General features: G+C 43.5%; 1 protein-coding gene across 1 annotated transcript in view; it reads left to right on the top strand.

The window, feature by feature from the left end:
- LOC142578014 (uncharacterized) overlaps positions 1–23,907 on the top strand; it is an 80,613-nt gene that overhangs the window by 13,816 nt on the left and 42,890 nt on the right. Inside the window, exons 3-4 of the mRNA XM_075687441.1 lie at positions 4,438–4,535; positions 19,757–19,834. Of these exons, the coding sequence (XP_075543556.1) occupies positions 4,438–4,535; positions 19,757–19,834 (176 nt within the window). The remainder of the gene's footprint in view (positions 1–4,437; positions 4,536–19,756; positions 19,835–23,907) is intronic.

Genomic DNA, 23,907 nt, shown 5'->3' with positions numbered 1-23,907 from the left:
AGAGCTCTCTCATATACGCGTTTGCAGCCTGTTCGATGCCACCAAGGACTTGACTTGTGATAACGGAAAGTTCTGAATGCCAGGAAGCTTGGGGCCAGATGTGTTGAAGCTATGACATACAATCCAGATTCAGGAGAACATGATGATTTCTGGAAAAATGATTAGAAGATAAAAAGATTATTCATGTGCAATAATTATTTATTATTATTATTTGTTTTGAACACATATACACATATATACAGTTAACAGGAAAGGGAAGGGGAGGAGCAGGCTGGCAACTGCCACCGGAAGGGGCACAACGCCTGCCTACTCTTCTGAAGGGAGGTGACAGCAACACAGAAATGGAAGATAGGAAGGAAGGGAGGAAAGAGTGACCGGCCCTACTGTGTGTGATCTGTACTGTGCCCTAACGCTTCTTCCTTCGCAGATGGGAAGTGGCGGGTTCAAACACCTTGTAGTGTATACTGTGAACCGACTACCAGTGAAACGGTGATTGCGTGCAGCTATACTTGGCGTCTCATCGTGGAGCGCACAATTAGCCGCGTAGCAAACTCGCCATGGATGTGATTGATAATTGTGGAGGCTGTTCGATGCGGCGTCACTTTAATTCCGGCTGCAGAGTCGAAACTCGGCAGAACAACGTGCTAGTGTACTGTGTTCTACTTTAGTCTTTAGATTTGTCCTGTTGCTCTTCCTTTCCTCTTTCCTCCCTTCCTTCCTATCTTCCATTTCTGTGTTGCTGTCACCTCCCTTCAGAAGAGTAGGCAGGCGTTGTGCCCCTTCCGGTGGCAGTTGCCAGCCTGCTCCTCCCCTTCCCTTTCCTGTTAACTGTATATATGTGTATATGTGTTCAAAACAAATAATAATAATAAATAATTATTGCACATGAATAATATAATATGAAAGAAAGCTATCAAGCAACACGTGCAAACTTGTCGCCACTGCCAGGTTAATGAGGCCAAGTGTGTAGTGCAAGAGGCAATCAGTTGGTCATCGCTACATACCATTTGGTGTAGCTCATCTAGATTTTGCCGAGACAAAAAGCGAGGCGAGGAAGTCAGCAAGACTGAAACATTCTTTGTTGCCCTAAATGAATTTACACATGGCAGCTGCAAAGCCAGGAAAGAAGATTCCTGTTCTTTTCTGACGTTGCCGGAGGGAAATATGTTCAAGGACAGCAAGGTGCTAGTGTCCAAAACCGCGCCAGCGTTCTGCAATAGATACTAGAAGTTGGTCCATGAAAGAAAAATTGCCCTTAGATTTGCCGCACCCTGCCAACCTGAAGGAAACGGCTAAATGAAAGGTTCATTTAGTACTTAAAGACATGTATTGCGATATATTATCATTTCCGCGGCGGATGGAAGTGTGCCCCTGAAGCAGCAGCCAGGCACCACAGTCATTGTGATATGAGGGGATTAGGATGTAAGCCTAAGTGTGCTGCTTCAGGCAACACCACTTGGCTGCCGACAGAGTAAGACCTTGGAACCGCTTGAAATTACAGCAGGAAAGAGGAGCCTATAGGCTACATATCAAACCTAAAGAAGCAATAAGATCTGCGACATATTTCAAAGATGTCTCTAATACAGCCTGGACATACAGTTTTAGTCCGAAGAAGTTTAGAGCGCCAAAGTCAAGGCTTTCTGGTACCTACACAGTACTGAGGACCATGAAACAGGAAGCAATTCAAAAATAGCGGCGCTCTTTGGAACCAGTGTGAAAAAGCGAAATAGCAAGAGTAGGAAATTCCTACCCTATCATCCATGGAGATATGAAAACCGAAGTCCGGGAGTATCTGAAGTTCCGAGGAAGAAGACGACAAAAGAGACATGAGGGACAGGAGGAAAAGAAGGAAAAAGTGTAGTCAAGATGGACCCCTGTAAAAATTTCGGCAACGTGATGCACTCGTTTAACATGTGTAGGCGAAAGCCTGCGGCACAATTGGTAATGTGCCGTCTCACATGGTCGCGTGGCTGCGTTCGCAGTTCGGCTTCTTCGGCTAGATTTCGGCGCTTAGCTTCGGTTTCGTTCGCTCGTAAAGCATGGTTAGATTCGCGCAAACGTTTCTCATCGAATCAACGTTGCATCTTCTCAGCAGGGGATTCTAAAATGCGCTGTTCTGTGTGTTGTATCGTTGACTTCAATGGTTGTGCGCACTGTTCACTTTATTTGCTGAGTGCTTGTAGGTGCAGACTTATGGGGTTATGAGGCTCATCTTAAAACTTTTTGTGCGCAAACAAACAGGGACGAAGAATAGGGGCAACACAAGAACGAGCGCTCGTCCTTGTGTTGCCCCTATTCTTCGTCCATGTTTGTTTGCCCACAAAAAGTTTTAAGATAAATCGGTTCCAACCAGGCCGACTAGCAGTTATGCTTCAGGTTATGAGGCATTGCGTTTTTTTTTACGGGGCTAAAAGCCATTTCTTATGGGATGCGTATGACTCATTAAGAAGGTTATGTGTTTTTTCTTTTTGTACCACTCGACTTGACGCCTTGTTTCTGTACGTTGTGTGCGTTATCCAGAGGAATGTATCAGTGTATACTTCATTTTGCTGAGTGCTTGTAGCCTGTGCATTACGGGTGGAATGAGCTATTGCATTCTTTTTTTCTTATAGGCGTATGGGCCATTACTGCTGATTGTTTTTGTACCATTGGACCCGACGACGCGTTTTTTAAGGCTATTTGGGGCATTAGCCACTTGAGGCTTTCGCCTTAATAAATAAGTGCGCTTTAACACTTACTTTATGATGAATAAATAGATATATAGATAGGCTCACAACGGCCTCAGCAGCTCAAAATACTAATCGAAATAAAACCGAGCGCTATGCGAATAACCACATGAGCGAAGAGACAAGTAAGATTTCCATGCAAGAAAGACATGGGCACCTCGTACTGCATTTAGTTGGACGTACTTGCGAGGCACTTTAAAAATATCGCACCCTTGTTTTAAATTACTATCACAAAAGCGCATGATTGAAGTTAGAAGCCTTCCGCTTCTAGGAAAGTTGTGGTGCCATTCGCAAGCTACTCATACATATCACTAAATCTGAGGAAGGTATTCCCACCGAGGTAAATTTGACCCTTCACTTTGTCCCATGTTTCTGTTGTGGTTCCTACCAGCTGAAATGCGTACCCTTCTAGATAGCTCGATTGCCCTTATTATCATCGTTTAAGGCAAACGTACGAGGCAGAATGTGATAGCAGATTGCGACAAGGTAACCTCAATATAGTACACAAAACATATGACTCCTTCCTGGTACGAGGCTCTGTAGGTACACCTGTTCGCTAAGCATATTAGCCTGAATGCATGCTATTTCTCGTCGACCAAAATACCTCTTCTGTTGTTTACCACGCTGTGGCATATGATTTCTTGTAGGTGAGACCACTGGAAGCATGGTGTAGTGGCTTTTCATCTAGATGTAGGGGTCAACTCTGGTTGTTTCCACGAACTGCTTCGCATGTAGCTCATTTTAAGGAATTTACCATTAATAACCGCGCGTACTGGCCTTTCAATAGTGCCTTGAAAGGGCAATCTGTAAATGTAATCTGTGTGACATTTTTTATCTTGATCATATTATAGCGCTGTCGTGAAAAATAGAAATGTCTCACTGCTAAATGCAACATAACCAAATTATTTCTTCACTTCTAGTACATTTCTGCAGATCAAGTGATAGAATGGCGCCTGGTAATTCTTACTTCCTGTGGACAGTGTTCCTTTCGTCTTTCGAACGAAGACCTCTTCACGATGTTGGCGCGCACACTTGTTTATCTTTTTCCGGTGAATGAATTTCGCGAGCTAACAATTGTTAGGAGGTTTCGCTCAGCGCAAAGCCTACCTTTCTGCATTGTAAGTTTCTCGAATGCTATCTTTGATTATATATATTGCCTATTTCGTCGAACCTTGCGTAATTAGGTTGTATATACAACGTTAGAACCTTCGACGAGTCTTATAGAATTAGCCCACGCACTTTAGCCGCACAATCAGATAATCGGCGATAAGTGACTGTGCTCACCGCTGTCGTAGTGCTTTCAGTCTAAATTATTTTCCTGGGCCCGGGTTTCAGCGAATGAAGACCTAGTTTTACGACTCATAGTTTACCACATCTTACCACATCCTTACCACATCTATAAAGTGACGGTTTCTTCTCTCTCTACTGGGAAAAAGCCAATACTTATGGAATACAGATTATTATTACTCCAAGTGAAACAATTCAGCATGGCATTTCGCTTGTCTGCAAAATGAAAATAGAAACATATTCCCAAGCAATGCTCTATGATATTTCTTGCTCATGCATATACCTTTTCGGGAGCCCATAGCATTACTGTGGTGCCTGTTCTGGAGTATTGAATGTCATGATAGTTGTACTTTTTCATTCAAAATATTTTTTAAAGAGAACTTCCTGTAAACTATTTCAATCTTTCTTTTTTTTGCAATTCCAGGCCACTGTGACCAGCAGGTGAAACATCCTTACAGTCCGCCTCGAAGACACAAGTTGTGCTTTTTGCAGTACACGATAAAAGTGGACAATAAGCCTGTGGTAAGTGCGAAGAAAATAAGCGTAAACCAAATATTGATTTGAGTAAATTTAGGTAATCCAGTTTCTTGTAAAATATTTTTTCAGGTGTCTCCTTTTTCTACCAGAAGTTTTATTGTGATATCATTGTCTCATACTTTTACCCTGATTTTAGAAGGTTGGTAGATACCTTAGCGATCTTTTTCAAAATGCAATTTTATTTTGCATCCTCATATAATAACGCTATATTATGCCGTGGGATACCACCAGCCGCGAATTATTTGTATTCCTAGAGCTGGTCACTTAAAAATAAAGCTTAAGGAACATGGGCCCCTTGTTCTTGTACTGCGAGGTATACCATATGAGGGCTTTTACTTATTTTATGGAAGTAGGTCAGCAATGATGCACTGAAACAGTTGATATAATAGCTGGTTCATTTAGTGACTGTTCCACATTAGGATCGACACCGTCAGCCAAGTCAAAGGGATGTGTCACTGTTCAGAGTAAGCAATGAAGAGTCTTTCTTTCCTGTTGGAGGCTGATTAGGGGGCGTACTTGGATGACCAGTCCTTGTTACACCCGGCCGTGAATAAACAACCTGAAACAAACCTTCGCTTACACTGCAAAGTTGTCTGGCATTCGGTGCTCAACGACAGGACAGGACTTGTTGGCAAATACTTCTGTAAGGCTTAGTTAAATGGATTGGAGGCCCTTTCTTTCTGGTAGTTGCGAGGTCGTAGCTTGATCTCACATTTGGCTTTCGAAAACCTTGTGCTCCCTGTTCCCAATTTCTTATCCGTGTGAATAAATCACCTCGTTTGTAAACAAGGGCAATCTATCCCCATCATCAATATGAAACTTAGTGCCCGGCTATCGTTTCCAGTTTCTGCTCCCGCTAACTGGATGAGAAAAGCGACAGCTCCACTGACCGGCCATTCTTATCATTGTGACTGCGTTCATCGTGAATCTGATGCGGTAAATTGACTCGGCGTACATCAAGTCAGCATTCACAGCAAGTTGAGTGATCAGATGTAGCTGGATGATTGTACCTGCGTACCTGCTACCTTAAGCACGTGCTCAGCATATGGCTTAAAATTCAAAGGAGCGTGACTCCAACAGGCTTCGTATTTAGCTCATGTGTTGTGAATGTCTCTGTCCATTCCGCTGTTCGTGAGCTCGCCAGTAAGCAGCGCTTGCATCAGCGTACCCAGTAAGCTGGAGAGAATTATAACCAACTTAACGATATACCGCGAATTACCGCCGCGTTGTAACTCTCATAGCGTAATGCGACAAGGTTGGGCACGTCATTAGGTAAACTGAAAACGCTACCTTTCCGATACCCCAAAATTTCACGACCATACCAGAACTTATCTACTTGCGTCTCTGCTTTCGCACTGACGTAGTTGTCGTGTAAGTGGCCGCCAAACGCTCCCATTACTCGGTGCAACATGATGATTGCAGTTTACAAAAAACTTTACGGAATAATCATTGATCACAACGATGAATTTTCAATGACAAGCATTATATCGGATGCTCTCAGCAAAATCGTGCACGCTCCCTTTATCTTTTTTATTTGTGTTAACTTAGCTTAGCTTACAAATCAGGCAAAATAATGCCATAACGTTAAACTACATTTAGTATCGTCAATTGTGAAGATAAAGAGCAATGTTCTTTTAATTGAATTCGAAAGCTGCAATGTTGAGTGCACAACAAATACGGCCTCAGCAAGGAATCATCCGTCGCAATGATGTGGATGTCAAAAAAAAAAAAGAATACGGGCAACAGAAGTAGATGTTTATGTAGTGTAAAAAACAAACACCGCAGGAACAACGACAAAGAAGTATGAAGAAATAAACAAGCTGTTTTGTGTATTGTCGTTCTTGCAATCTAGTTTTTTGGTATGATGAGGTGCCACTAGCCGCACTATGTACCCATGAATCCTATTAGACAGAGACCGCTGTTTTTGTAACATGCGAGCAGCTATGTCGCGACATTCTGGTAGAACACAACGCCGTTATTAGCAGTGCGTTGGGCTGCCAGCTTCAGCTAGGTGTCCCGCGTATGCCATTTAAGCTGGGCTTTGTGTGTTGGGTGAGTTTTTCTGCAGTTGGGAATGCTCCTGTGAGATCATCTTGCCATATTGTTTGCATTGTGCCATGATAAACTGCGATCTTGCTAAAGGCGCTCAGCTTTATTACATTGGAAATTTACGCCACGCTCACATATTTGTCGTTTCTGCAGAGAAAGTCAGTGATTTCGATAGATTGTCGTTTTTTGTCTGTTTTCCTCCGCCTCACCAAGCAGAGCGATTTGTTACGCCGTAGTTACTTGAACGGCAAAGACTGCGGTTAACATTTGAGCCATTCAACAATTGATTTATTTTCCCACATTTAAATTCAAATCTGTAGCACGGCATAGAGGAGTGGCGCTTAAAAAGTACGTAAATGTATAAAAAACACCAAAGCGTACATAATACAGATTACTAACAAATGAAACAAGCTTACGCAAAATAAACACAACAACAGACTTGAAGACATTTAGTTCAGCTGTGGAGGTGATCGAGGCCGTAAGGTAGCGCCAGTCAGTGCTATTTCATGGAACGGTAAAATGTCATTTCATTTTGCCGCGACAAGTGCACCGCGAGCTGACATATAGGGTCACGACTGATGGGTAAAAAAAAAAAAAAAGGTGCGGCCTGCCGGGGGCATCGAAAACACTGTCATCCACTGCGCCGTCACCAGTCGGGGATTGTTGTTGGGATCGGCATAGAAAATGCACGAGGAACGCACTTGCAATGCCGTGACTTGTTCAAAGCGACGTGTCTCGTCCCTCAATGCTGGCGGCATTTGGTCCAGCAAAACGGCCGAGAATACAACGACGGCTGAGGCATTCGGTCCTTTTGTTTATCCAGCGGCCATGGTACGATGGAGACAAAAAAAAGACACCATATCATAGGCTTGGGTTAAAGTGATAAATTATACGAAACAAAAAATAACGAAGAGGCGAGATTTTGCCGGGGCAGTGAAAATAGACAGGTTTAAATTTACTTTCATTTGACTAGCACTAGCAGTGAGCAAATGGCTACATAAGACGAAGCGACCTGCGTGATATTGAATGACTTCATGGTTAAGAATGAACATGTTGATATGTGGGTGCCTAATTGATGACGCATATTAAAAATTGGGCCGTGCGGGTGCTCTCTATACGAGAAGTTTAAGATTAGTAGACACAAAAGAGAAGTCCTATCGAAGATATAAAATACCACTTCTGTTTCAAGCGTCATCCTCTTTCATATATGCAAGCTGTCCTTAATGTCTGGAATGCTTTGCTCCGAATTAAAGATACGAACAGTTGCACTGATTTACAAAAACGAAAAAAAATCGTGTGAAAATTATCGGCCCATCTTACTTGCCTGCATTTACTCAAGATGCTCAATATTTTTAATCATTTGGAACCTAATAGTTTTTCTCCGCAATCAACTCGGTTTCACAAAGGCGTTTCGTGCGAGGTGCAGTTAAACGAACTTACAATAGGTATCCGCGTTAATGTGAATCACTACTTACAAACCCACTGCTTATTCATTGACTTTTCCAAAGGTTTTCATCGTATTGGATATTGCTGGCTTCTAGCAAAATGTGTTGCCTTAAAATTATATTCCTGTATATTGTCATGGCTACGTGCCTTCTCTCTAATCGAGAGCAATTTACCCCCCCTAAATGAGCTCAATTCTTCCAAATTTAACTTTACTTCTGGGGTGCCGCAAGCAAGCGTCCTTAGGTCCCTGTTGTTTTATGCTATATAAATGGCATGCCTACGAATATATCGTCTTGCATACGAGCATTAGTCGATGATTGCGTAAGATATAGTCCAATTACCAACAGCGATGTTCATATAGCTCTCCAATTAGTCCTGGAGATGGTGAACCAGTGGTGTTCCACGTGGCTCATAACACAACACGTGTCAAAGTGTAAAATCATGTATTTCTCCCGTAAAAAATGTCAATTTGCAGCTAATCTACCACATTAACAATAGTAAGATAACTGCGACTGCACAATATAAGCATCTATGCGTGTGCCTCACACCTAACCTATCGTGGCCTGAGCACATTTCCTGTGTTTCTGCCAACGTATCCAAATCGTTAGGGTTTTTTTCGCCGGAATTTGAGCAGCGTTCCATGTGCTATAGGTAAACTGGTTCATTTAATCCTCCTGCGACTCCAGCTTGAGCCTGCGTCTCGAACTTGGCCGCCACATCAAAAATACCTAACTCAAGCGTTCAAAATTATTCACTATAGAGCAAGCCGTTTCAGTTCTTCTAATTACAGTGCTCAGTCTAGCATAACATAGATCAAAGCCGAACTATCATTGCTGCCGTTGAGTCCTAGCCCCGATGTTGAATTCCGGTCTTTATTCCATAAGTTCTTTCACTCTGATGGACTATTCTTACCATACTTGAGCCACCACATCTTCACATCGTGCAGATGGTACAATAATTTTATACTTGTGGCACCACATCTACACATCGTGCAGATTGTACAATAATTTCAGCTATGCCCGCGTATATGGCGCAACGCAAGCATTTAACTTTTCACCACTGCCTGGCGTTATCCATCTCTGGAACAACCTTCCGGATAGCATTGCTTCGCTCAGAAATCATGATGCCTTCTACAGTAATTTGGACAAAGAATTTTTCTCCACACTGCGCGTAGGCTTGAGTTAGTGCACGGGAACATATCAATACCACGTCGTTTATGTTCGGAATGAGTTGTCATGTGCGCTGCTATGTTTTTTTTTCTTTTAATTTACGCAATCTATAACGCCCCAACGCTATGTAACTTTGCCGTTTTTACGCAGGGCTTCTTGCTGATATTGCTGTTCTCAGTTGTTATGCAATGCTTATCGGCTTATTTTCTCCGCTTTTTTTAACACCTTTCTCGGTTCTGTAATACGCACATTCATTCGTTTTGAGCCAATGCTTGAATCCTTGTATGCATCGACATCTTACCGAATTTTATTTTGTGATACATTCTGCCATATGTCCCCCTCACGCTGTGTCTCTTCGTAGGCCTGTGAGGTCTTACCAATAAAAAAAATAAAAACTAACGAGCTTCACTTATCGTTTTTCTCAACTGCTTCTTTTGGAAAGCTGCTTCCCGTGAACTTTTAAACCATATAGGACGTATTTCTTGCACTTTTCTTATTAAACCAGCTCACTCAAGAATCGCTGATCACACTTCGTAGTATTTCTTGCCATAACAAACCAATAGTTTCTTTTAATGCTTGAATTGCACTATCCGTAATAATGTTCACTGACTGAATATCACATCAGACATTACCAGGTGAAGCAATTTATTGGGACCTTGATTACGGTAGTCTGTCGATAGTTCATAGTTTATAATAGTGACCTCATGCACTGGTATCCTGCAGTAATGTAGTACCTGTGCCGTTAGTCACCGTCAGGTTTCGCATTAGGCGCAGACAAATGCATAGGGAAAGACGTGAGGCACTGTGTCGGCGTTAGAAACGACACTGGAGCTTGCAATAGCTTGGTTTTACTATCCGGTGATCGTGCAATAAAACCGCAATAAAAAGTGCAATAAAACCGCATTGCTGTGGAAATATGTGATCACTCCATTTTTCTGTATTCGGAGAAGCCACACACCCAACTGTCATATTCTAATGATCTGTTGTCTGCATCTCAAAAAGTCACTGCTTGACAGAGCCCTCTTCTGCCGCTCAATAAAAAAATTGTAGAATGAAAACACTACCTAGACCCAATCACTAAATTAGCTCCTCGTCACATGTACAAAACTGTGTTTACTTTACTTTTATCTTATCAGAGTTGCGGTGATACCTGTTAGTCGCGGAGAGCTACGTAGGAGCAGAGTAATTCAACTACATCCTGAAGACGCGGACTTGCTTAAAGGGAAGCTGAAGAGTCTGTCGAATTCAATAAGGCGCTCATATACGGATGAGGGAACCTTATAAACCATGAAGGTAAAATTTTGGAGTGAATTTTTCACTTAGGAGCGACGCAATCGTCGGTTAAAATTGCGTTGTAGATCCGCCCCCCGTCGAGCGCCGCGCGCCGCTTCTGACGCTGACGATGCGAGCAGAGACCGGAAACCGCGGCGTAGTGACGTCAACACTGGTGTTCCGCTCCTTCGCAGTCTCTGCGACCGTGCCTGACCGCGCTTATTTCTGCGTGCGTGCCGTCCTAATCTGCTTCGCTCGACCCTACAATTTCTTGTTTGTGTGTATATAAAGTGCAGCGGTGGCGTAGAGGTAGAACACCCGCCTCGCGTGCAAGAGGTCCGTGGTTCGAATCCCGGTGCCGGCAATTTTCCACCGGATTTAAAAAAAAATCCGCGTGTTGATAAAATTGCACAAACAGGCCTGGAGTGTGGCCTGATTCCGGTGACCAGAACCGGTAACGCACTCCCTCACCAGAGCAGGATTGGCCACCCTGGTGCAGTACTTGGCCACAACCTCCTATGAACACAACAATCAAACCCCGGCCCTCAGTCCCCAGCAGCTGCGAAGCAACTGACCACGGCGGCGGTCAGACCTGCGACGCAACAGAGGGTGCTAAGAATCACTGGCTCCGGACAGGCCGCCATTGGAATATGAACCTGGCAACGTTTAACGCTAGAACGTTATCTAGTGAGGCGAGTCTAGCAGTGCTATTGGAGGAATTAGAGGGCAGTAAATGGGATATAATAGGGCTCAGTGAAGTTAGGAGGCCGAAAGAAGCATATACAGTGCTAAATAGCGGGCACGTCCTGTGCTACCGCGGCTTAGCGGATAGAAGAGAACTAGGAGTCGGATTCCTGATTAATACGAATATAGCTGGTAACATACAGGAATTCTATAGCATTAACGAGAGGGTGGCAGGTCTTGTTGTGAAACTTAATAAGAGGTACAAAATGAAGATTGTACAGGCCTACGCCCCTACATCCAGTCATGATGACCAGGAAGTCGAAAGCTTCTATGAAGACGTGGAATCGGCGGTGGGGAGAGTGAAAACTAAATACACTATACTAATGGGTGCCTTTAATGCCAAGATAGGCAAGAAGCAGGCTGGAGACAAGGCAGTGGGGGAATATGGCATAGGCACTAGGAATAGCAGGGGAGAGTTATTAGTAGAGTTTGCGGAACAGAATAATATGAGGATAATGAATACCTTCTTCCGCAAGCGGGATAGCCGAAAGTGGACGTGGAGGAGCCCGAACGGCGAGACTAGAAATGAAATAGACTTCATACTCTGCGCTAACCCTGGCATCATACAAGATGTGGACGTGCTCGGCAAGGTGCGCTGCAGTGACCACAGGATGGTAAGAACTCGAATTAGCCTAGACCTGAGGAGGGAACGGAAGAAACTGGTACATAAGAAGCCGATCAATGAGTTAGCGGTCAGAGGGAAAATAGAGGAATTCCAGATCAAGCTACAGAACAGGTATTCAGCTTTAACTCAGGAAGAGGACCTTAGTGTTGAAGCAATGAACGACAATCTAGTGGGCATCATTAAGGAGTGTGCAATGGAATTCGGTGGTAACTCCGTTAGGCAGGATACCAGCAAACTATCGCAGGAGACGAAAGATCTGATCAAGAAACGCCAATGTATGAAAGCATCTAACCCTACAGCTAGAATAGAACTGGCAGAACTTTCGAAGTTAATCAACAAGCGTAAGACAGCTGACATAAGGAAGTATAATATGGATAGAATTGAACATGCTCTCAGGAGCGGAGGAAGCCTAAAAACAGTGAAGAAGAAACTAGGAATTGGCAAGAATCAGATGTATGCGTTAAGAGACAAAGCCGGCAATATCATTACTAATATGGATGAGATAGTTCAAGTGGCTGAGGAGTTCTATAGAGATTTATACAGTACCAGTGGCACCCACGACGATAGTGGAAGAGAGAATAGCCTAGAGGAATTCGAAATATCACAGGTAACGCCAGAAGAAGTAAAGAAAGCCTTAGGAGATATGCAAAGGGGGAAGGCAGCTGGGGAGGATCAGGTAACAGCAGATTTGTTGAAGGATGGTGGACAGATTGTTCTAGAGAAACTGGCCACCCTGTATACGCAATGCCTCATCACCTCGAGCGTACCGGAATCTTGGAAGAACGCTAACATAATCCTAATCCATAAGAAAGGGGACGCCAAAGAGTTGAAAAATTATAGACCGATCAGCTTACTGTCCGTTGCCTACAAAGTATTTACTAAGGTAATTCCAAATAGAATCAGGAACACCTTAGACTTCTGTCAACCAAAGGACCAGGCAGGATTCCGTAAAGGCTACTCAACAATAGACCATATTCACACTATCAATCAAGTGATAGAGAAATGTGCAGAATATAAGCAACCGTTGTATATAGCTTTCATTGATTACGAGAAAGCGTTTGATTCAGTCGAAACCTCAGCAGTCATGGAGGCATTACGGAATCAGGGTGTAGATGAGCCATATGTAAATATACTGGAAGATATCTATAGCGGCTCCACAGCCACCGTAGTCCTCCATAAAGCAAGCAACAAAATCCCAATAAAGAAAGGCGTCAGGCAGGGAGATACGATATCTCCAATGCTATTCACAGCGTGTTTACAGGAGGTATTCAGAGACCTGCATTGGGAAGAATTGGGGATAAAAGTTAATGGAGAATACCTTAGTAACTTGCGATTCGCTGATGATATTGCCTTGCTTAGTAACTCAAGGGACCAATTGCAATGCATGCTCACTGACCTGGAGAGGCAAAGCAGAAGAGTGGGTCTAAAAATTAATATACAGAAAACTAAAGTAATGCTTAACAGTCTCGGGAGAGAACAGCAATTTACAATAGGCAGCGAGGCACTGGAAGTCGTAAGGGAATACATCTACTTAGGGCAGGTAGTGACGGCGGATCCGGATCATGAGACGGAAATAATCAGAAGAATAAGAATGGGCTGGAGTGCGTTTGGCAGGCATTCCCAAATCATGAACAGCAGGTTGCCGTTATCCCTCAAGAGAAAAGTATATAATAGCTGTGTCTTAGCAGTACTCACCTACGGGGCAGAAACCTGGAGGCTTACGAAAAGGGTTCTACTCAAATTGAGGACGACACAACGAGCTATGGAAAGAAGAATGACAGGTGTAACGTTAAGGGATAAGAAAAGAGCAGATTGGGTGAGGGAACAAACGCGAGTTAATGACATCTTAGTTGAAATCAAGAAATAGAAATGGGCATGGGCAGGACATGAAATGAGGAGGGAAGATAACCGATGGTCATTAAGGGTTACGGACTGGATCCCAAGAGAAGGGAAGCGTAGCAGGGGGCGGCAGAAAGTCAGGTGGGCGGATGAGATTAAGAAGTTTGCAGGGACGGCATGGCCAGAATTAGTACATGACCGGGGTTGTTGGAGAAGTATGGGAGAGGCCTTTGCCCTGCAGTGGGCGTAACCAGGCTGATGATGATGATGATAGGAGTGGTAGTTGACGTGCGCAGCCTCAATGGAACTTGTAGGCCGATCATGCCGGCGTTCTGTGCAGCCTACGCTTGCACGAACACCAGCGGCCGCGATGATGTTTCGATGCTCCATTAGTTCCTGCAAGACAAGAAGCTTTCAGCTAAGTGGGAGGCTGCTGTGAAGCGAAACAACTTCAAGCACTTAAGAACAACAGTGTTTTGCTCTAACCACTTCCATGACGATTACTTCCAGAGTTTATCAATAATGCGTGATTTGGTTTCTCCTAAAAAAAAAAATAGCACGGTGAACGGAAGGTGCATGTTCATCTCCCACCCTTCACGCAGGTTCCATCGCCAAGCGCCGCGAATTTTCTATTCGCACGTGTGTTGTCAAACAGCCTGCATGTAGCTACCATAACGAAGTGCAAGCGTAAAGTTTGCATGTTTTGGAAAGCCTCCTCACGCCAGGACTCTGCGCTCCCCATTCTCTAGCAAACATAGAGAAACCGACCATCTCACGTAGCTGACAGAATTCGCCGGTTACGAGTAGCATGCGGATGGCGCGCTGATGAAGGTTCTATACTACACGTGCTACAGCAGCTGGTAAACTTTTCCCGCGTTTAAGCCGTCTGTGTAGATTGCCGACAGCTTTGGGGCATCGCACAAATGCCGAAGATCGCATCACCGCTTACGTTCTACGAGGAGGCATGCAGGAACATAACACTACAGTTGTTTGCCCGGAAACGTACTCACTGGAACGCTGAATGCAGCTTAGCAAAAAACATACTCGCCAAAGAACATTTCCAACACAAGGAGATGCTAACACTTCGCCTTCGTTCGCGTGGAAAACAGTGCTTGCACCAGCATCTTTTGCTTCTTGGAGAGGCTGGCTCTTCGCACTCGGCTCGTACATGTAGGGAGTAAAGTATGTATGTAGGGATAAGTAAAGTATGCAGTAAAGAGTAAGTAAAGTATGTAGGGAGTAAATTACAAGTAATCTTGCACGCAAAATCGCTCTCGTAGAGTTTGGACTTAACGCCGAACTCCTCAGGGAAACGCAGCCTCTCGAAATTTTCCAGGACCGTCTCAGCAAAACACCACCAAACTACCTTGAACCGTGCTTCGCGTGTAGCGGCAGCAGTCGGTCCGGACGAACACCATTGTTACGTCACGAGGCACCCGGCCAATCACAGGCGAAAACGAGGCGCGCGAGCTTGGCGTGTCTGCTGCTGCACTTTTCGTCGAAATAAAATATGTTTGCGCTTTCTTTCGCTCAATTTCGATGCGATATTTTAATTCAGAGGGTTGAAAACCACGACGTACAGCTCTTCACTCATTTTTTCTGGAAAAGCTTTCTGCTTCCCTTTAAGTAGTGCAGTTTTGCTACGGTGCTGTTCGGTAGTACAAGTGTGATAGTGCAACTTTTACATGTCAGCATTCGTTGGAATTCAGCCATGAACTACCCACGACGTGGCAACTGGTTGACCGCCCCCCCCCCCCCCCATTGCAACCCTGCTTTTCAGAGAAAGTGTCAATTCCAGGCTAAAAGAGACGGCAGCGTTTAAAAGCGGCCGAAAGAGAATCACTAAATTATATGACATTACTTCAAGCCTCTAATAACTTTCTAATATATATATAAATCATTGATTTCGGCAGACTTCCACGTTAGATTTAAACTTTAAATCGAAAAGTGAAGGCAAAAGTGTTGTTTTTCCATAGTGTTTAAAAACAGTGTTGCCGACTCAAAGCGTAGAAAAGAGAGTGGGACCCACAAGGCGCTGACTTACAACTGCGCTAATGGAAAAAACATGACGGCTTTTGGAAGCTTTACGGCAAGAGTGTGCACATGCTCAATGTCAATAAAATAAAAGCGCTTACCATTGTGAATGCTTCGATGTACATATGGCAGCCATAGGCTATCGATTTTCAAATTTTCTATGAAGTCTTAAGGTAAACATGTACACTATTTGCAGCGCAATAGCCTGCTACTACTCTTACAATAATACTAAGATTTTAGCGCGCTCCGGAAATGTGGTGTGTACACTATGCACTCATTTCGAAAGTGTTTAAAAATAATGTTCAATGAATACATCGTTGCGTTGTTAAATAGTAAACTCTTGAGATTGGTTGACACTACATAGTGAAACAGCATGTAGCAGTCTGTTTGTAATCATTTAAATAGCATTTGTAATTGCTTTCTTTTTAACCACCGGTTATTGACACTATTGCCGCAGGGCCTAGGGATTGGGCAACTACAATTTACATAGTGATAAAAGCGCGATATGATATAGGCGCTATTCAGCCTGAATAAATATGTTAACCTAAATTCATCTTAATTCGTCGTAAAACTTAGCAAACAAAGAGCGCCGTCAGCACCACCCGAGTGACCCACCCACTTCCCTTGTCCTTTGTTATCTTGTAGATGATGTGAATATTCTGAACTATTGAATAATACATAAAACTATTTTAGAAATCGATTTAGTATTTGACCTTATCAGTCAGTCTTCGTTATTACGAATATTTTAGAATAGCGTTTAAATAATTCACATCACCAACTGTATCAAACAAGGAAAACGGAGAAAATAATTCAAATGGCCTTAATTGACATAAAATGACAGAAAGTACCGAGTGTATCACGCTACACAACTCTGAAGTCCTTCCGCTTTTCGACCTAACCACAATAATTCGTAGTCCCCAAAGTACTATGTGAACCAAATGTGTTTTTTTCCTAACATTTCCTTTTGGTGGAAAGCCGGGGGAGAGGAAGGCCTGGAGTACACCGCACTTTCCAATTTTCAAAATAACGACAAGTCGCTCAGAATGGTAATTTAGTTTATTATATGGTGAAATAGACTGTGGAATAGTCGAGAACGACTTGAAGAGTACGAGATGCTTATTCGATTAGATGATTTTGGGCACTATTTAATGGGCATTGTACTGGGTTTCCAAACTTGCTATCCACACAAACCTATCATCTTGACGTCAATTGATTCAGAACCCATTTCTGCCGCTTAGTTTTTGATCTCGAAAATTTTATCTTTCGATGATCATCCGTCGCTTGCGGTACTAGCGCGTCAAAAGACTGAATGCTTGTGCAGACAATGGCAGTGAGATTTGTTGAGCTGCTTTTTGTGAAGATAGCACCAAACTAACATAATAAAATCTTAGACACTATTTGTGCGTTAATTTTTGAAATAGGAGGAAAAAATTAGTAATTATTCATGAAATATCTGAGCAACGGACAATATGCTATTATTCAAGATGTGTAAATAGGCCTAACTTCCTGGTACGCGCCGCTTCAGCACTACGAGCGAACCATCGACTTTAAAACAGGTAATTCTAAAGTTAATAACCACATTTTTGTTCAAGGGCGAGTCGACTGCTGTGACTGCTTCCCAACACTTGTTTCTTCTGCATTCCATTGACAATCAGCTAAGAAAACATCATCGCATGGGGTATATCGTCAGTTTAGGCTGTTCGCTTTCAATAAAAGTTATAATGAGGTTTACTTTAGACGTAATTGAGGAAGTTCATGAGCTTGCTTTCTAGCCTGGGACTTCCTATTAAAACTGACGCTGCGAAGAAATGCACCTGTGGGGTATCAACAAAACACTGCAGAAAACACTGGGCAACGTTGGCTTGTATTGTTTAGTCCTAGTGTCTTTGTCGTTTGCGCTACAATATCAAGATGATCAAAAATGTACAAAACTAACACGAGCAACCAAATAAAATCGCTTTATATTTGAAGCAAATGCAGCGGTTTGGTTACCACTGCAAGTACTGTCACTGTTCTACCCAAAAATGACAGCAGATCCCATGCCCTGTGGGAATCGATGTTATGTGAAGCAGTGTGTGGGGAGCCCACTGAGTTAACGAAAGGACAATAAGAGCACCAGACGTAGGCGGCTTTATGATGACCTGCATGACATTCATGTCCCTACCTATGATTTATGTTTGTCATACACTCATGCCCATTTTAGTACATACCAAGACATAGGCGTCTGTTTCATGGAGTAGATTACACAGATGTCATGACATTAATGTCATGAACTATCACTTATGAATCAAGAGAAAATCAGACATCCACCCGTTCGTAGCAATTGCTACGAACGGGTGGATGGATGTCCCTTGATTCATTACTTCTCTCCACCTTGCGGGTTTCCGCAGAACTACTACGTGCCACTATCACTTATGTTCGCCATTCGCTCTTGTCATACTGTGCCTATTTTGGTGCCTACCAAGTTAACGATACGATCATAACAGCCCCAAGACGTAGGCGGCTCTTTCATGACCTACATGACACACATGTCATGATATTCACGCCATGACCGATCATTTATGTTTTTCATAGACGCGTGTTATACTATGCTAATTTTGGTACATACCAAGTTGACGAAACGACCACGAGAGCACCAAGACATAGGCGGATAGATAGATAGATAGATAGATAGATAGATAGATAGATAGATAGATAGATAGATAGATAGATAGATAGATAGATAGATAGATAGATAGATAGATAGATAGATAGATAGATATTGTCAAAGTGGCAAGTGTTCACAAAGAAATGCTTCGCATTTAAAAAAGATTTCGTCTCACTGTAGTCGTGCGTTTCCTACAATCAAAGCAGAGATCACTCCCATAACGCAAAGCTGTATTCCTTGCAACACCACTAGATTCTTCCACTATCCAATAATTACGTACGGCGGAATTCAGTGACTGTGCCTGCTGTATCACGGAAGCTTTCCCGCGCTTCCAACTCGCCTCCACGCACATTGCCTGGAACGCTTTGGGCGATTGGTTCAAAGCATCGACTTTTAGCATTTATTACACTGGTTGATTAGAGACCTACAAGACCGATTCCGCACGTTGAATATGTGTTCACATGCCCGCTAACTACACCAGCGGCTTGTTTGACTTGAATGTGAAGAAACGGTCCGGTGGGGTCTTGTTGACAATTGTAAGAGCCAGGACACGCTGTTTCTGCAGCAACGAATATTTCTTAGAAAATTTAAGGAGAAATTAGAAATAATTAAGGCTTACCTTATGGATCAAATATGTGCTTAAATGTAGCTTCTGTAGTTATCCAAGATGTATATCTTTTTGCATGGAAGTGTTGAGTTCGTGGTGGAAATTATGTTTATGAAACGCTGCTGTATAAATTCAAACTTCTTACTTCAAGAAAACTACAGTTGTAAGTAGCAGTATCATTCCGTTGTGTTCGTGTTATTTGCTTGTTTCTGTGTTTCGTCACTTTCATGCTGAATGTCATGAACCTCGACGAGCATCAATTGGCCGAAGCCGACAAATCACTGCTGTAAGAATTACTAAAACAGTATATTCAATCGTTCACTCATGCTCTTTATCATACATGTGTCATACTTTTAGATACTACCGTTATTTAAGTGTTCGTTGTAAATTTTACTCCAATTGAGTTAAGTAAAACTGCAATAAATATTATTTCGGACTTACAAATGAATCATAAAATCAGTAGCGTATTCAGAGCAGCAGGGTCATTATGGTCTCCTATCACACAATATATCTGTAGGCCTCTCTCGAATGCTCCCATAAATAACGTTCTTTCTTTTTATTGCCTTTGTGACTCAATGAAGTGTTTGTTTTCGTTAAAATAAGAATTAGTCCAACCCGCAGTTTACCAATCATTCATTCCATGAGCACACCTTTAAAAGTCAGAACAAACAGAAATGCCTTCTTCGATAGATTTGTACCGCGATAAAATAAGATCGAAATGTTTTGATTTTAGGAATTCTTTGATAATTAACAAGTCGTTTCTTGCATTTACAGCACACGTATGTTGACAATTGCACCTGTAAGCTAAAAGACGGAACGATCAGTTATTTCCCTGAAAACACCCGGTGCTACGTAAGTGTCTGCATTTATGATGACCGCATACATGTTTATTATGCACACTTAAATTATTTTGGCTGATTGATGTTTCCCCTAAATAGAAACGTACAACGCCCTTACGGTGCAAGCTTTTGCATCAATGAGCCTTGCATACAGCATCACAAATGAAGTGGATAGCATACATAAAATAACTACAGAGATTATAAAAGCGGCATCATTCAGAACATTTGTTTTCGGTGTAATGGCGGCGACACCGTAAAGCCTGCAATTATACTGCAATTATAATAATTTGCTGCAAGTAGAAGGAATGTTTGGAACCTGCTGGTCAGAATACGTGGGAGGCAAAGTTTATGTTGACGAGTGGTGCCTTCCCACATGTGTGATGGTGTTGTGTAGTATAGGCCCTCACAGCTTAAAATCAGGTTCCAGATCTGAGACAAGAAACTTTGCTTCTGGTGGGCAATGTTATAATCGCTTTTCTGTTGTATTATTGCACTTTATTTTCGCCTGTAAATTTTGTCAGTGTTCTTTTTTCGGTAAAAGGCTCAATTTGAGTACCAGCATTCACAATCTTCTATACTTTCATTGCTTCACTCATTTAAAAAAATAGATATGTGAAATGCGACCCAAAGTGATTCGATCAAATAATAACTATCCAGTATAGTATGTATTTCTACTCAGTATACGTGTAAAAAACGGGTCGCCTAACGCAAGAAAGCCTGTAGCTCGTAATCAAAACCACACTGAGCCAGGCTTGCGCAAGAGACTAAGGTTCAGCAGCCCGACCAGAAGATATTATTTGTCGATTGGAATTCATGGTATTAAGGGTATACCACAGTGTCTGAAAGAGAGGAAGTTTATTGGTTCCCTTGCACATGGTCAAGTTAAAAAATTCCGAAGGTATGAAGTATTATCAAAAAGTTTCGAGACTGACTCTTCTTTAAAGAAAACAATATTGTTATGTACGTTGAAAGACTCACTATAAATGTAGTTTTTAGCACGGCAGCCCAGCACTATCAGCTTACCTGCCACTTTGCAAATATGCCTCTTAAATGTTTATTCTGGAACCAGTCAAGCACCATTCGGCCATTCGAGCTTCACATAAGCATTCGTGTAAAAATGAGAACATGTGCGCTTTGTTTCCATCTTTGAGTATAAAAGAAAATAAGTGGGGGTGAAACCTAACGAATGACAGGCCTTTATCGTACCGTATCATCAAAAGCCACGAAATGCAGGAACGGGTACGACACTACGACGAAGAAACAGTTGTCGCAGTGGGAAAGCTCGGCGTACCTACGACTGAAAAATAGTTGGTGGAAACCATCACAGAACGACTGTCGGCGCTAAACTCTTAAGGCATGGTTTATTTTTTCGACAGCGTATCACCGTCAAAACAAGTTATGCATGAGGCATGTACTGCAGCAGCATTTCTCTTTCGTGGTTCCTTAAGAACACTCGGCGCCGTCCAGGGCCGCCGCCGCACAGTCTGCACTTGGCCTCCAAAATTCATGGAGCACCGGTGCGTGTCTGCACTGACAAAAGAGTCATGCAGCAACAGAGTCCTTCTCACGCTTCTTTCTCCACGCGCCGAGCAATGCAATCTATTGGCGCTGCCGGAAAGTTTGCTCCTGGCCTCGGAGTCAAGAACCGTGGCGCGCCGGTGCCTAGGAATGCTAAGAATAATCAGTGACACAAGTTGGCGTGAGGTTCATTCAAGAGTATCGCATACCTAGTGCATTTCTGGCTGAAGTCTCCTTATCCTTCAAGAGCCCTTGAAAGGTGGGTTCGATACCGCTCAGCATGGGATAAATTTAAGATTATTTTTTTTGTCATTATAGAGCAGCATATTCGCCGCGGCACATAGCTACTCTAGTTGGCATCAAGAAGGTTCATTGAAATGCGTCATTCACCTACTGTCGCATACCCAGTGACCAAGTTGGCTTCAAGATGGTTCACTGAAGACAATCAAGGCTGAGCGGAACACGCCCAGTACACCAAGTCGGCGACCAAAGGTTTCTTGGAACAGCTATACACATCCAGACCCGCGTCTATAGTGACCCATGTCGGCGTGACAGAGGTTCGTTAAAGTGCGACACATATGAATACATGCTCCGTGACACAACTTGGCCGATGCTTGGCTTGGAATCCTGATCCTTCATCACAGTAGCCCGATGCGCTACCCATTCGAACAGGGACTACCCAGGTAGGCGGGAGAACAGTTATAGAAAGATAGCTAGAAAGATACATAGCCCGCTAAAAGTGAACGAAGTACCCTAAGGATGTTAAAGCCTTAAAAGACCGCTTAAATTTATCTGATGAGGAACAGATTGAACCACCGATACAAGTGTTCCTCAAGAACAGCAAGTCGATGCACTAGCATTCTGCGCAGCGAATTCAATGGGTATGCGCTGCTTTTCAATGAACGCTTTCACGCCAATGCTCTAGCGAGCTGCTCCGTAAATGCACCCGGTAACCTCGGTAACTAGGTATGTGTCACGGGGAATGTTGCCGCCTTATAAAGGAAAAAAAATATTCCCCTAAACTTTTCTAATGTTATAGCGAAATGCGCCTTGAACGCACTGGATAAATTGGGTAAGTACGGATGTGCCACGGCGAATGTGCCAGCCCGCAATGACGAAAGAACACCGCCCATGCATCCAGTAAAAATGGTAAAGCAGCGAAGCTATAATGTGCGGCCCCGTTGCTTATGTTGACGTGGACATTGTCGCTGCGCTGCTTCGCGGGCACGAACCGCCGGATCCTCAAGCCGGCATCGCCGCTGGCGATGTCACTCCGCCGCGCGTTGGTGGCGTAATGTTGCCACTTGAGCTGCGCTTCGCGAACAACTCTGCCGCACGAGCCGGCAGATCGCCACAATATTGCCACTTGCGATCCGCATACCGTGCCCGATCTTCTGCCGAGGCTTTGGCGCGACGCCGACGAGATGTTTCCCGCTCCTGCTCTCGGCGCTTTTGCTCGTAGGCCAGCTGCTCCTCGCAAGAACGAGCGATGTGTGAACGTCCCATGACCAAGTCGGAGAGAAACTGTTGCGCACGAGCTCTGCTGCGAGAGGAAATGACGTCACTATCGGCGCAGCCAATTGCGCGCCACACTTTGCTCCGGCGGAAATTCCGTGGTCGGACAGTTAAAGTTCAGCCTAGGCATATTGACCCTTTTCGCTGTAATCCCGTGGGCACTGCCATGTTTGCTCATGTGGTGACGCGTCCATTGTTTGCCTGAACTGCCTCCGTGCCTCCGCGTTTACAGTGGGTGTGGAGACGCTCGTGGGGACGACGCCGGTGCGGCTTAGCAAACCTCCGTTTCAGATGATATCGTAGACGCTACCTGACTGGACGACACAAAGCTTTGTCCACAGTTTCAGAGATCATGTAAATGCGCTTTTGATGCTGATTAAGATATGAACAAATAGCGCGATCACAGTGTATGATATTTGTTTTAATAGCGTAGCTAAATATGTATTCCAAGCTATTGAAACTTTCCGTTAATGAATTTAATCAGAAGTAGTGTGTTTTTCTCTTCGTTCTTAATTTGGCAAGCATTTTGTAGCAGTAGCTTGTCACATTCCTGACTCAATAAATTTACTTGGTGCAGTCACTAGTTCATTATTTCTACCTAATCGCTTGCGGGTGTGCTCAATTCCGATGAACTTGTTCTTGATATGCGGAACGCATGAAACGTAGCCTTGAAACGTAGTGACTTGCTTACTCTTGCGCACCGTCACGAAACATTCAGCTTTGACCACTCGTGCGCTGTCGGTGTATTACGTCCTTTATTGCGCGTTTATGGTGAGCGTATAGTCAAGTATGCGCATGTTAGCTCATTGGCATGTTGGCGATAGACGGCATAAGATTCATTTCCGTGCGCGAAACATACCGTGCACGAAATGTACTATGATAAGAAGCGGCACTACTCCCTTTGTCATGGTTTAACGAGCGGAACTCACTGTTGCCGACGTTCCCGTGCTGAAGCAGTTCCTTTGAAGGTGGGGGACACAACACTGGTGGATGAGCAAATTTCTGTGTTCTATAAGAAAGCCGTACATTTCGAAGTGCCGTACGGACACAAAC

The sequence above is a fragment of the Dermacentor variabilis genome, chromosome 4 (genome assembly GCF_050947875.1).
Source record: "Dermacentor variabilis isolate Ectoservices chromosome 4, ASM5094787v1, whole genome shotgun sequence".
Lineage (NCBI taxonomy): Eukaryota > Metazoa > Arthropoda > Arachnida > Ixodida > Ixodidae > Dermacentor > Dermacentor variabilis.
This window is presented reverse-complemented; position numbering and strand designations above follow the sequence as displayed.